The 13,764-nt window shown below is 35.6% G+C and overlaps 3 protein-coding genes and 1 pseudogene across 6 annotated transcripts; 3 read left to right on the top strand and 1 right to left on the bottom strand.

Annotated features, from left to right (window-relative positions):
- Window positions 1,267–2,123, top strand: LOC104725995 (E3 ubiquitin-protein ligase RHA1B). Its single transcript, XM_010432195.2, has one exon. The coding sequence runs from the start codon at window positions 1,347–1,349 to the stop codon at window positions 1,872–1,874; it is 528 nt and encodes a 175-aa protein (XP_010430497.1). The 5' UTR covers window positions 1,267–1,346; the 3' UTR covers window positions 1,875–2,123.
- Window positions 5,648–7,532, top strand: LOC104716085 (annotated as a pseudogene).
- On the top strand, window positions 9,144–11,022 carry LOC104714736 (pentatricopeptide repeat-containing protein At1g63330-like). 2 transcript variants are annotated; one of them, XM_019229693.1, is made up of 2 exons: window positions 9,144–10,193; window positions 10,296–11,022. In XM_019229693.1, the coding sequence occupies exons 1-2, from the start codon at window positions 9,145–9,147 to the stop codon at window positions 11,020–11,022; spliced, it is 1,776 nt and encodes a 591-aa protein (XP_019085238.1). In that variant the 5' UTR covers window position 9,144. The 2 variants fall into 2 exon arrangements, with proteins under 2 accessions (XP_019085238.1, XP_010430495.1); XM_010432193.1 differs by having other exon boundaries at window positions 9,144–11,022.
- Window positions 11,374–13,682, bottom strand: LOC104714735. 3 transcript variants are annotated; one of them, XM_010432192.2, is made up of 9 exons: window positions 13,573–13,682; window positions 13,222–13,326; window positions 13,104–13,125; window positions 12,818–12,874; window positions 12,646–12,727; window positions 12,209–12,304; window positions 11,990–12,114; window positions 11,873–11,891; window positions 11,374–11,778 (listed from the first exon to the last, which is right to left on the bottom strand). In XM_010432192.2, the coding sequence occupies exons 2-9, from the start codon at window positions 13,322–13,324 to the stop codon at window positions 11,569–11,571; spliced, it is 714 nt and encodes a 237-aa protein (XP_010430494.1). In that variant the 5' UTR covers window positions 13,325–13,326; window positions 13,573–13,682; the 3' UTR covers window positions 11,374–11,568. The 3 variants fall into 3 exon arrangements, with proteins under 3 accessions (XP_010430494.1, XP_010430492.1, XP_010430493.1); XM_010432190.2 differs by having other exon boundaries at window positions 13,222–13,335; window positions 13,573–13,679; XM_010432191.2 differs by having other exon boundaries at window positions 13,222–13,358; window positions 13,573–13,666.

Raw genomic sequence — 13,764 nt, 5'->3', positions numbered from 1 at the left:
TGAGGTCCATAATCACTTGTAAAAAGAATATGACGAGGTACACAGATTGATGATAGCTCAACCGGTCATTTTAAGATACAAACATAATTTGGAATTGAATTTAGATTCTGTCAATCATCGTAAGTATCACTGTGGTATCCAATAAACTGAGTTTAATAATTACAATTTCGTTTTGTTTTATTTTTAAAAAACTAAAACGTAACAGCCATTTTAAACAAAGTTCTGGTATAATTTTATAGAATAGTTAATAATTTACATTCACGTGAAAAAAGAATCATGCACAAAACATTAAAAATAGATCTACAAAAAATGTGTGTATATATACATTTTGGCCTATATCATAGTTCAATAGAGGTAACAGACAAAATGAAATGAAATGGACCTAACTATCTGTCTCTCCACCTCCATTACTTGTCGTGTGTCTGACTATTTTTAATACTAATAATTTACGAATCTGACTAGTTTGGGTTATACGTAAAGATCAATTCTTAAAATGGAGTGACAGATTCAAAACTCGTTGTTTTTTAATAATCGGAAGATATTGAACCAAATTCTAGAATAATCTTTGGGACTATTTAGAAAAGTTCTTACATCTTTGTCATTCAAAATAGTTACAATGGCTGACATCATAAACCGCATGGAAAATTTGAACCATAAGCGTATATAGCCATATAGGTATGAGTTTTTATTTTGTACTATGTTAATTATGTGTGTATTCATGGGGTGGTGATAAGATATTACATTACTGTACCTCTCGCTACCATATTTAAAAGTCTATATTTGTCACAGAATTTAACTCTTTTTAATTACTTTCTTTATTACATATTTCTTTTTACCTTTCTAAAACCTTTCTTCGACATCATAACTCGAACTTTTTTTTTGTTTGAACAAACAGTCGAACTGTAAAAAAAAGTTAAAATCAAACGGAAGTTACATTTAGTTATTTTAATGCTATAGTCCAACGTAAATGGGAAAAACGAAAATGATGTTTTTCTAAAATAAATGGACATAATACATTATTAAAACTTAATAATATATAGGAATAAAAAAGAAGTCAATTAGTCTCTATATAATTATATAACCTAAAGAAACATCACCACCACATTCCTGGCTATATCCTTCATCTAGAACAATTATTAAAAAGAATCAAAATACCAAAGAAAAACACGCAAATAAGTGGACCTTATTGAATATTAAATTAGTAATGCATTATTAATTAAGTAACTAATCACATCTAAACTATATATATAAATCCCACTTCCTCATCTTATCATCACAATCCAAACTCTCTCCCTCTCTCTCTTCTCTCTCTCAGTTAACATATCTCTCTCTTTAACGGCGAGGCAATGGGTTTTCCGGTGGGTTACTCCGAGCTCCTTCTCCCAAAAATCTTTCTTTACTTGCTCTCTTTCTTAGGTCTGATCCGTAAACTCATCTCCACAATGTTCAAAGTCATTGGTCTACCTGACTTCTTGGAGCCTGAACCACTCTCAACCTCATGGCCCGACCCACCACCACCGACCTTAACCAAACCGGAGTCAGCAGCGATACTAGCCGGAGAGATGTTGCCGGTTGTTAAATTCTCGGATCTAAACCGACCCGAATCCGAATGCTGCGCGGTGTGTCTCTACGATTTCGAGAACGAAGACGAGATCCGACGGCTGACGAACTGTAGACATATATTTCATCGGGGATGTTTGGACCGTTGGATGATGGGTTATAATCAGATGACGTGTCCGCTTTGTCGTACACAATTTATACCTGATCACCTTCAACTTGAGTTTAACCAAAGACTTTGGTCTGAATCTAGTGGAGCTTCTTCTCAACTTGTTGATGATGAATCATCATCTCATGAGAGGGAATATATATATTAATTATTTTAAATTATTTTTCTTCTTCTTTTTGTATTTTAGAATTGGGTTTGGTGGGAGATGGATGTAAATATTTTTTTTTTTAAATAGGTAGTGGTTACAGGTTTAGTGAAAAAGAAAAAAAGAGACGAAGAAGAAGAAACAATTTGTATTATCCATCCCTGAGAAAATGAAATTACAGTTTGAGTTATTAAAAAGTTGTAAACTTTTTTCTTGTTAAGGGAAATAATAATAAGCTTATTTGCTAACAAATTACCGAATGTATTTTTTTTCATATTGTCTATATTTTGTTTAGAAGTTATTTTTTTAATTGTTTACTTGTTTACACCTAGCTACCTCCTCAATCATATCTTTTACTTCTTTAAAAGATAAGCGGCGCTTACCTCAATGTTATCTTTCTTTTTATAGTTTAAAATCAACATGCCTAGGTCATTGGAGATAAGATAGTTTGTTCGTTCACTCTTACAACATGCTCAACTAAAACAATTGTCAACATGTAGCTGAAGTGTTCTATACAAACTTGTTAACCAAAAAGCTGAAACGCTGCTGAGTCTGACTCAACTGAGAGATCACAAATCTTAACTCTTAATCATTACGAGTTAGGACTTTAGGAGCGAAACAGAAACAAGCGCATTTGGAGTTAATACACTTTTTTGAAGAGTTTCGTATAATAATAGAAGTAAGAAAGAGGTCCAGAGTTGTGTTTGTAAACTAGTTTAAGCAAAGGCGTGTGACGCAGGGGAAGCTTCCCATGTGAATGTAAAACTTTGGAGTATGTTATGCTTTTCGCCACGTGGCGTACGTGGACTTGTCTGTGCGTGTGCTTAGGCTATTAGGCTATTACATATTGAGCCCACACGCTTCTAATCATTTTCTGCTTTCGGTTTTACCACAAAAATGAAAGAATAACAAATCATTTTTTCATAAAATTGGTAAAAATATGCGACTATATGCATAAAAACTGTAAAATCTTATAATCAATCCTTCATTTTGACCATTTTATTATTAGTATTATGTGGATTACCAACCAGAATTTGTGCCATCATGTTGATTAAAATTGCAACTGGTAGAGTAATATTTCCAAACATGAAAGTTCTGTTCTTTTTTTTTTGGGAATGCGCTGAATTTTCTAAGTATAGAGGGAGATGCCGTTTAATTAACTGATGTATAACTCTTCTAACATTTTTTTTGTGGTTGACCCACTTTGACTAGAAAGCGTAAAGGCAACAAAAAAGCTGGTATGTGTGAAAGTTCACATATGAATCATTAGCTCTATAATTTATATAGATTTTGGACATTTTCATTATACATTTATACCTAGATAAACTTCCAAAGCAATATAGCCCATCCTCGATGGTTCCACGTCCACCCCTTGTGCGCCAATTTGAACAAAAAGAATCGATAATTAAGTTTAAAGTGATCATAATATATAGTACTAATTACAAAGACAACTTAGGTTGTGAAACAAAATAAAAGACCTACTCTGGTTGGCATTTTAATATTTTATGTAGTCGTCTCATTAATACCATCATTCTTTTGTAATATTAAAATGTTACCAAACACTTCAAAAACAAATATAAACTCACACATACAAAACATTTTAGGTTCATAAGGTAAGACGAGAATGGGACTAACATAAGTGACATCTCTCGAGGGACATAGTGGTGTTGAATCATTGTTGGATGGAGGGCCTTAGAGGCTATATAGAGAATGTATACCAACAAATAATACTGATTGATGTAATATATCAGTATTATTTAGTGTGTATTATAAGCAAGTATTTACTTCATTTTAATCTTGAGAGAGATAGAAAAAGAAAGAAAATACAAACTTGTTCCATGAGTTGTCTTATATCTCGACCTTTTTTATTACTTTTTGCAGCGCCTAGCTCCACACCAAAAACCCTTTCCACGAATTTCAATTATGCTTACGGTCTCAACATATGAGTCTCCAGTCCATCAGGATTAAACTTGGACAAACATAAGAGTTTTGGCTTGTCCTCCTAAGAAACAAGAGAGTATATTTAAGGGAACCAACCAAAAGACAAATTTATGTGATATATATAACCAAAATCTCAATGTCAACTCAAAGAGTGATAATTGAATGCTCAAAGAACTTTGAAGGACTTGTCTAGAAAAACAGACTCAAGAGATAAATAAGTATATTCTATATAGAGTCCTTAACTAATAAGTATATATATATATATATATATTGTTAACAAAGTACAAGATCAGTTCAAATGAGCCAATTAGAAAAAAAATCGTTTACATAGGTAATTAGATGTGAATTGATATTTTTCTAATTTGCTTACTAGAAAATTGAAAGTGTCATAATTTATTTTGGTTACGCATGATAAATTTGGATACTTAAACTTTATTTTTTTTATCATTTTGATTAATTATTTAATACAAATTATAAGAATTGTTGCATAACAAGTATACCTGCACGAAACAGAAGGACACACAATACACAAATATCTTAACAAAGCAATAAATTAAAAAAAAAAAAAAAAATCTACATACTACTTGAGAAACTTCATACATTGACATGTCATTGTAAAGTGCTCTTCTCCGAAGCATGTATGAAACACAAGGTCCACTACAAGTCAACATGTATATAACATATCAAATACGTACCAAAACATATAAATAAACAATCATTCAAACAAGAGTCATCAAGAGAAATGCACTTGTTTGATTCATTCACTCTATAGAGATTTAAGTCACTAAATCATCATCCAATACCAAAACAACAAAAACATGCTCAAATTGATTGCTAATTGCTAAACCTTAGAAGCAACAACAACTTATTGAAGAGTGTGACGGTCTCCATTGCATCAAAGGGTAATTCTCTGTCGATGTCGTACACGTACCCAGTGTTATTAAATTGGTTATTCGATGCAATGGAGAACCGTCACACTCTTCGGCAATTGTGGCATATGATTTTTTTAGGATTTTTTTTTTTGGTAAGAGATATTTTTATTTTTCTCTTTTTTGAATGATTGAGTTGAGGAGTGTATTATTTATTTATTGATAAACATATTTCACACACGTTTTTACCTAAATCAAATAATATTTTTTTCACGTTTGTAACTAACATATTTCACACACGTTTTTACCTAACTCAATTATAAGGAAAATTGTTTACATAGGTAATTAGATGCGAATGGATATTTTTTTCAATTTTCTTAATGAAATATTGAAAGTTTCATTATTTATTTTGGTTACTCATAATAAATTTAGATACTTAAAGCTTTATTTTTTTATCGTTTTGATTTATTATTTAATACAAATTATGAGAATTGTTGCATAAACGATTCTACCATTGACAATTCTTTCTTATCCTAGTACATACAAGATACAACATACTACAAACTGTAAAAGTATAATTAATCAACTTTTGGTAAAATCATTAGGCAAAAAACTTGTAGATTTTATTTAACCATGGTTTGTATTTTCTTACTTTTTCTATCTCTCTCAATAATACTGATTGATATAATCTACAAATTAAAATTCTCTAATCAAGTCAGAATAATCCCTTTGCTTTACATTCAATTCCAATTTCAAGACACAGGTAGTAAAATAACAGCCAGCCATCACCAATTTACTCCAAAGCTTATTTATAAACCGGTTTGATCAAAATTGGTTTAGTAATAAGTTCTAAACCAGAACTCCACCGGTTTGCATATATCTCTCCGTCTCCGTGTAGGGTTTTTACGATTTGCAGAGAGGTGAGAGTGGGAGGAGTGAGTAAAGAAGTCTTCTCAATTCGATAAGATGGAGAGATCAATTTCATCGACGGCGAAGATATTTGTTCGCCGGAACCTCCAGTGGAAAGGTAATCCTCAAACCGCTCCTTCTTCCTTTAATCATTGCTACGGACGACGAGCTTTAGCTAGTGGAAGTGGTGATTACAGAGAGAAATTGAGTAGAAATAGGCTGAGTGATTTAAAGCTAGATGATGCAATTGGATTGTTCAGTGACATGGTACAGTCTCGTCCTTTACCTTCCATTTTGAATTCAGCAAATTGTTAAGTGCTATTGCTAAGATGAAGAAGTTTGATGTTGTCATCTCCCTGGGGGAGAAGATGCAAAATCTGGGAATTTCACATGATCTCTTTACTTACAGTATTTTCGTTAACTGTTTCTGCCGCTCTTCTCAACTCTCTCTTGCTTTAGCTATTCTGGGGAAGATGATGAAACTCGGCTATGAGCCCAGCGTTGTTACACTTTCTTCTCTTCTCAATGGTTTCTGTCACAGTAAGAGGATTTCTGATGCTGTAGCTTTGGTTGATCAGATGGTGGCAATGGGATATCAACCTGATACGGTCACATTTACAACTCTTATCCATGGTCTTTTTCTCCACAACAAAGCTTCCGAAGCTGTGGCTTTAGTTGACCGAATGGCTCAGAAAGGCTGTCAACCGGACCTGGTAACATACGGTGTGGTAGTAAACGGAATCTGTAAAAGAGGTGACACTGAGTTGGCTTTAGATCTGCTCAAGAAGATGGAGAAAGGGAAAATAGAGGCTGACGTTGTGATCTACAACACAATCATCGATGCTCTTTGCAAATACAAGCATGTGAATGATGCACTCGACCTATTCAACGAAATGGAGATCAAAGGAATCAGACCGGATGTTGTTACCTACAACTGCCTCATAAGTTGCCTTTGTCATTACGGAAGATGGGATGTATCTGGCAGACTACTAAGCGATATGATTGAGAGGAAAATCAGCCCCAATTTAGTTACATTTAATGCTCTGATCGATGCCTTTGTGAAAGAGGGCAAGCTTTTAGAGGCTGAAAAGTTGTACAAGGAGATGATCCAAAGGTCTATAGATCCCAATATTTTCACTTACAATTCTCTCATTAATAGGTTTTGCATGAACAATCGCCTCGAGAAGGCCAAGGGTATGTTTGCTTTCATGGTTAGCAAAGATTGTCTGCCAGACGTAGTGACTTATTCTACTCTATAAAGGGATTTTGCAAGTGTAAGAGAGTAGAAGAAGGTATGGAACTCTTCCGTGAGATGTCTCAGAGAGGAGTGATGGGCGACACTGTTGCTTACACCACACTTATCCAAGGGTTTTTTCAAAATGGCGACTGTGATTCTGCCCAAATGGTATTCAGACAGATGGTTTCTGATGGTTTGTCTGCCAGTATTATGACGTACAGCATATTATTAGATGGGCTCTGTAATAACGGGAAACTAGAGAAAGCATTGGTCATATTTAAGGACATGCAAAAGAGTGAAATTGAAATTGATATTTTTACATACAATCCTATGATTGATGGGATGTGCAAGGCTGGTAAGGTGGGAGAAGCGTGGGATTTATTTTGTAACCTCGGCCTTAAGAGATTGAAGCCTAATGTTGTAACCTACACTACAATGATCTCAGGATTATGTAGGAAACACTTGATGCAAGAAGCGGATGCCTTGTTTAGAAAAATGAAAGAAGATGGACCTCTCCCAGATAGTGGTGCATATAATATACTGATCAGGGCATATCTAAGAGATGGTGAAAAAGCTGCATCAGCAGAACTCATCAACGAAATGAGAAGTTGCGGGTTTGCGGGAGATGGTTCGACCTTTGGCTTGGTGACTAATATGTTACATGATGGGAGATTGGACAAAAGCTTCCTCGATATGCTTTCTTAAAAACAGTTTCATCATCCTGGAGAGATAAGAAGTGAGGTGAATTGACGTTTTTGCTTCTATTCTATTGACAAGTTGTTGTTGTAATAATGTCCGATCATTACAAAATATGACTGGATTATATTTGTTCTTTTCTTGCTAGGTTACGGACAAGAGTTGATGCAAACACTTGTTTGTTGTCTTGTTGAGAAGAATGATTTTTAAAGATAGAGAAGCTTTGATCAAGTTGTTGTAATGTCTGATCATTCCATTTACAATTGTTCCGTAAGTAAATCCGTCAGGTTGATGACCTTCTTCTACCATTCGATCAAGCAGAATCGTCTCGTGTGCTATTTGTAACCTGGTTGATTACTTGTTTTCAAGTAAACCTTTANCTATTGACAAGTTCTTGCTGTAATAATGTCCGATCACTATAAAATATGACTGATTAAATTTGTTATGTTCTTTCTGGGTTTACATACAAGCGTTGATGCAAACACACTTCTTGTTGTCTTGTTGAGACAAGAATAGTCTTCAAAGACAGAGAAGCTCCTATCATGACAACATGTTACATGAAGATTACAGACTTCAGATGATGTTTGCTGTATATAATGTGAGTTCTAGTCTTTTCATCTTTGCAGTCTTGTAGTATATATCCAGAAAGCCACTAACGCCGAGTTCATATCCTAGCAAATATGTCACATCATGCATAGTGGTGTTATTGGTGAAGGTGGGAGGCTATATATATATATATATAGATGCTTTGGTTCTGTAAATACAACAACAATGGATTTAGCTAGAGAATGTATGCCAACCAAAATACTGATTGATGTAATTTCCAGGTGTGGTATTTGCGAAGTCTGATGCTTTTTAGAGACGCTGCAACAAGCGATGGAACCATGTCGAATGAGTTTTTTTAAGTTCTTCCTTCCTTCACAGATAAGAAGCTTGGGAAAGGTGTCGTTAGTTTACAAGAGGCGATAGATAATCATAATTTCGTCGTCTGTTTTTTTAAAAAAAAATCTCTAAAGATTGGTCTCTCTCTCATATGCTTTGTAAATTTCTCTGTCTGATCTGGTCAGACTCCTATGAAGATTTTAGGCTAAAGCCTTTGCCTATTAGCTTCTCTAATTTGAACTTTTAGGTTCTGAGTGTTTTATGCTTTAAGATTTGAAGGTCGCATATTTGAGTTTTGCCTATGTAGAGTTTATAAAACGCTGCTTATTGGGCTTAAAATTGGGAAAAACAAAAATTAGTGCAATTGAAGGTCGCATATTTGAGTTTTTTGCCCATGTAGAATATTAGAAAACGCTGCGTTTCGTGCTTAAAAAAAATTAGAGAAACAACTGAGAAATTCAATATCCGGTTTATCCAGACCGGAGTGACCCAATTGGAATTTCGCAGAATATAATACGACTTTGTTCAATACATTTAATGAAAATAATCATACGGAAATCTTATTATATAAAGAATAATAATAATAGTTTACGAAAACCAGATGTAATCGAATCGATATTGAACCGACTGCTTTAATCATAGGGTTTCTCTCTCTGTCTACCTTGTTCGATCTGTTGATTCACTAAGACTAGTAGTGGTCATCGGAGCGATAGAGATAAGGGAGTCAAAGATTGAGAAGATGAGGATATTGTTTGCGATTGCTTTGACGGGAAAGAGATTTGCTCTTCAGAAAGGTAAACTTGGAACTGCTCCTTCTTCGTTTAGCCATTGCAGTTTCTGGGTACGAGCTTTTTCTAGTGGTGTTTACAGAGAGAAGTTGAGTAGAAATGTGTTAAAGGACATTAAGTTAGACGATGCAATTGGTTTGTTCGGTCAGATGGTCAAGTCTCGTCCTTTGCCTTCCATTGTTTATTTCAGTAAATTGTTGACTGCAATTGCTAAGATGAAGAAGTTTGACCTTGTCATCTCCTTTGGGGAGCAGATGCAGAAGTTGGGAATTTCTCATAATCTCTTCACTTATAGTATTTTCATTAACTGTTTCTGCCGATCCTCTCAACTCCATCTTGCTTTAGCTATTTTGGGGAAGATGATGAAACTCGGTTATGAGCCCGATGTTGTCACGCTGAACTCGCTGCTCAACGGTTTTTGTCACGGGAATAGGATTACAGATGCTGTATCTCTTGTTGATCAGATGGTGGAAATGGGACTTCAACCAGATACTGTCACATTTACAACTCTTATCCATGGACTTTTTCTACACAGCAAAGCATCCGAGGCAGTGGCTTTAGTTGAACGGATGGTGGTGAAAGGTTGTCAACCGAACCTAGTTACGTACGGTGTGGTATTAAACGGAATATGTAAGAGAGGTGATACTGATTTGGCTTTAAGATTGCTGAAGAAGATGGATGAAGGGAAAATAAAGCCTGGTGTTGTAATCTACAACACAGTCATCGATGCTCTTTGCAAATACAAGCATGTGAATGATGCACTCGACCTATTCAACGAAATGGAGATCAAAGGAATCAAACCAGATGTTTTTACCTACAGCTGCCTCATTAGTTGCCTTTGTAATTATGGAAGATGGGAAGATGCTGCTGGACTACTAAGCAATATGATTGAGAGAAAAATCAACCCCAATGTAGTTACATTCAATGCATTGATAGATGCGTTTGCAAAAGAGGGGAAGCTTTTAGAGGCTGAGAAATTGTATGAGGAGATGATCAAAAGGTCCATGGATCCTGATGTTATCACTTTCAGTTCATTGATCAATGGGTTTTGTATGCATGATCGCCTAGACAAGGCTAAGCATATGTTTGAGTTCATGGTTAGCAAGGATTGCCTCCCAGATGTAGTGACATATAATATTCTTATAAAGGGATTTTGCAAGTGTAAAAGGTTAGATGAAGGTATGGAACTCTTCCGCCAGATGACTGGAAAAGGATTGGTTGGAAACACCGTCACTTACAACACACTTATCCAAGGATTTTTTCATGATGGCAACTGTGATTCTGCCCAAATGGTATTCAAACAGATGGTTTCTGATGGTGTGTCTGCCAGTATTATGACGTACAACATCTTATTAGATGGGCTTTGCAATAACGAGAAGCTAGAGACAGCATTGGTCATATTCAAGGATCTGCAAAAGAGTGAAATTGAAATTGATATTTTTACATATAGTATTATGATTGATGGGATGTGCAAGGCTGGTAAGGTGGGAGAAGCGTGGGATTTATTTGGTAGCCTCGGCCTTAAAGGATTGAAGCCTGATGTTGTAACCTACAATACAATGCTCTCAGGATTATGTAGGAAAAGCTTAATGCAAGAAGCGAATGCCTTGTTCAGAAAAATGAAAGAAGATGGGATTCTCCCAAATAGTGGTACCTATAATACGCTGATCAGGGCACATCTAAGAGATGGTGACGAAACCGCATCAGCTGAACTCATCAAAGAAATGAGGAGTTGCGGGTTTGTTGGAGATGCTTCGACCTTTGGCTTGGTGACTAATATGTTACATGATGGAAGATTGGACAAAAGCTTCCTCGATATGCTTTCTTAAAACAGTTTCATTCATCATCCTTGAGAGAAAAGCAGTGAAGGTGAATTGACGATTTTGCTTCTAGTCTAGTGACAAGTTGTTGCAATGTGTTGCTAAGTTACGAACAAGAATTGATGCAAACACATGTTGTCTTGTTGAGACAAAAATCATCTCCTTGAGAAGCTCCTATCATGACAACATGTTACATGAAGATTATAGACTTCAGATAATGTTATAGGTTTAATTGATTGTTATGTCTTTACTTCTCCTTGTCTGGTTACAGATTTGATGATATCGCAGAATAGAATAATAACTAGCTTTCTTAGCTAAACTTGTTAAAGTTATATATAATAAAATTAAAGTATCAAACAGTTAGGGAACTGATATGTTGTTCTTTACTTCAACAAACCAGTTGATGACAGCAAAGCTTTTCAGACATAAACCGAGTATCAATACTTCAAAAGACATCGCATAACCGAGGACAAAGCTTAACAATATAACAGTTCTGCATACCTAAACCAAGTAACAATAATTTGACACAGGAACTGAAGATACTGGTTAAGATTCTTAATGTTGGGGATAACCAGGAGGCGGGTATGATGCAGGAGGGTAGCCTTGAGCAGGAGGGTAGCCTTGGGCAGGCGGTGGATAGGACTGAGGGTATCCGACTGGAGGGACGGGTTGATCAAAACGGGACATCTGCTGAGCTGGTGGCACACCCATTGGTTGAGATCCAAACACTCCATCTCTTTTGTCCATCTCAAGCTTGTGTTGTGTCTGCAAGCAGAAGATAAGGTTTTGGTTATATATACCATAGGAGAAAGATAGTTTCAGAAGCTCAGATTAGTTTATAGTTCTCGTTTTCAGGTACCTGCATACATGCGCAGACCCTGCAAGAAAACCAAGACCGTGCATTAAGTCTTAGCAATCAGTGAAACTATAATAAATTGGAGGGGAAAGCTAAACATGCAAAGAAGTAAAAACATACGTGCAGTAGACCATATCAGCACAGCAAGAGAGTATCTGTGAAGCCTCCGAAAGCTCATCGCTACCAACAATGCAAGCAACTATAGAGAATATGCAAGCAACTTGGCTGAGACAGAACATAAATCCCTGAACACAAACAAGATGAGATCTGTTAGTTTCACACAAAATATGGATTCTGTGTAAAACCGATAAAAGTAGAAGGAAGAGAGTATGAGAGTACAATTATGCAATTGTCGCATTGTGTTGTCTGGATGTTGAATTCGTCCTGCAGAAGAAAGCGGGTAGAGGCCACAGAGTTTCCGAAGCAGAGGAAAACCTGAAAGTTCCAATTGCAAGTTGCTTCAAACAGATGCCAATTCATAAAATCATAAAGAGCTCTATCTATTACATTATAGCAAGCGTCCAATACAAACAGGTTTTTACAAGCCAAAATAAAAAGAACGTCCCACTCATCAGTGAAGTTCACAAAGATAATCTAATCTCCTGAGTCAAATGAGTTGAGCAACGGAATTCAAACACATATAGAGCACAAGAAGCCGGGAAAGATATACTAAAAGAGAACGTTAACAAAATCACAATATATCAGACTAGAACATAAATCCTAGAAACACACAGCTAAGCGTAAAAAACAAAAGCAGATAAGAGAAAAAGTGTCACCTCAGTGGCAAGGCAAAGTTGAGGACATTTGCTTTCTCCACATCTGCCACTACAAGGCATGTATCCAGCACAACAAGTATACCTGGACAAAACAGAAAGGACACAAAATATCTTAGCAAAGCAATAAATTTTTTTTTAAAAAAATCTACATACTAGTTGAGAAACTTCATACCTTGACATGTCATTGTAAAGTGCTCTTCTTCGAAGCATGTACGAAACACAAGGTCCGCTACAAGTCAACATATAGTATAACATATCAAATATGTACGACCAAAACATACAAATAAACAATCATTCAAATAAGATTCATCTAGAGAAATGCACTTGTTTAATTCATTCACTCTATAGAGATTTAAGTCACTGAATCATCATCCAATACCAAAACCACGAAAACAGACTCAAATTGATTGCTAATTTCGAAACCCTAAAAGCAAAATAGATCAACAACAACAACTTACCACAGACACGAGAAGAAGCAATCTGCAAAACAAACAAATCAAGAAAACGCAAAATTAGTTCTCAAATTGAAGAAAAGATGAATCTACTAGAGAGAGAGAGAGAGAGACTGAGAGTTACAGGGAGTGTCGGCGGTGACGGTGCCCATGAGATCGGAGTGCCATAAGTTCCGGTAATCCTGCCTGAGTTTCATCTTCTCCAGCTTAGCCTGAGACCCCGCCATTGCTTTGGAAACTCAAAAAAAAAAAACAAGTCACCTTTTCACACACCACAAACACACACAGAAGAAAAAAGAAAGAATGATTCAGATTCGTAGAACTCTAAAACCCTAAAGCAGTGACTAAATAGAGAAAAATCGAGTAACAATGGTAACAAAGATCAATCAGAATCAGTGACTAAATCGAGAAAAATCGGGTAAAAGAATGGTAAGAAAGATCAATAAGAATCAGATCTAGTACTTGACGAACAAACCTTTCAATTGAAGGAAGCAGTAACTGAAACTTCGATCGTCGTCTCCCTCACTCGCTTTCTCTCTCTCTCTCTCTCTCCTATTTTACTTTAATCAAATCAATTTCTTTATAGATAAATGAGAACTAACTTTGACTATAAAACAATTTTTATTTAGGACTAGTTTTGACCAATAATAGTTTTTTTTCCGAAAAA

Source organism: Camelina sativa, chromosome 9 (genome assembly GCF_000633955.1).
Source record: "Camelina sativa cultivar DH55 chromosome 9, Cs, whole genome shotgun sequence".
Taxonomy (NCBI): Eukaryota; Viridiplantae; Streptophyta; class Magnoliopsida; order Brassicales; family Brassicaceae; genus Camelina; species Camelina sativa.
This window is presented reverse-complemented; position numbering and strand designations above follow the sequence as displayed.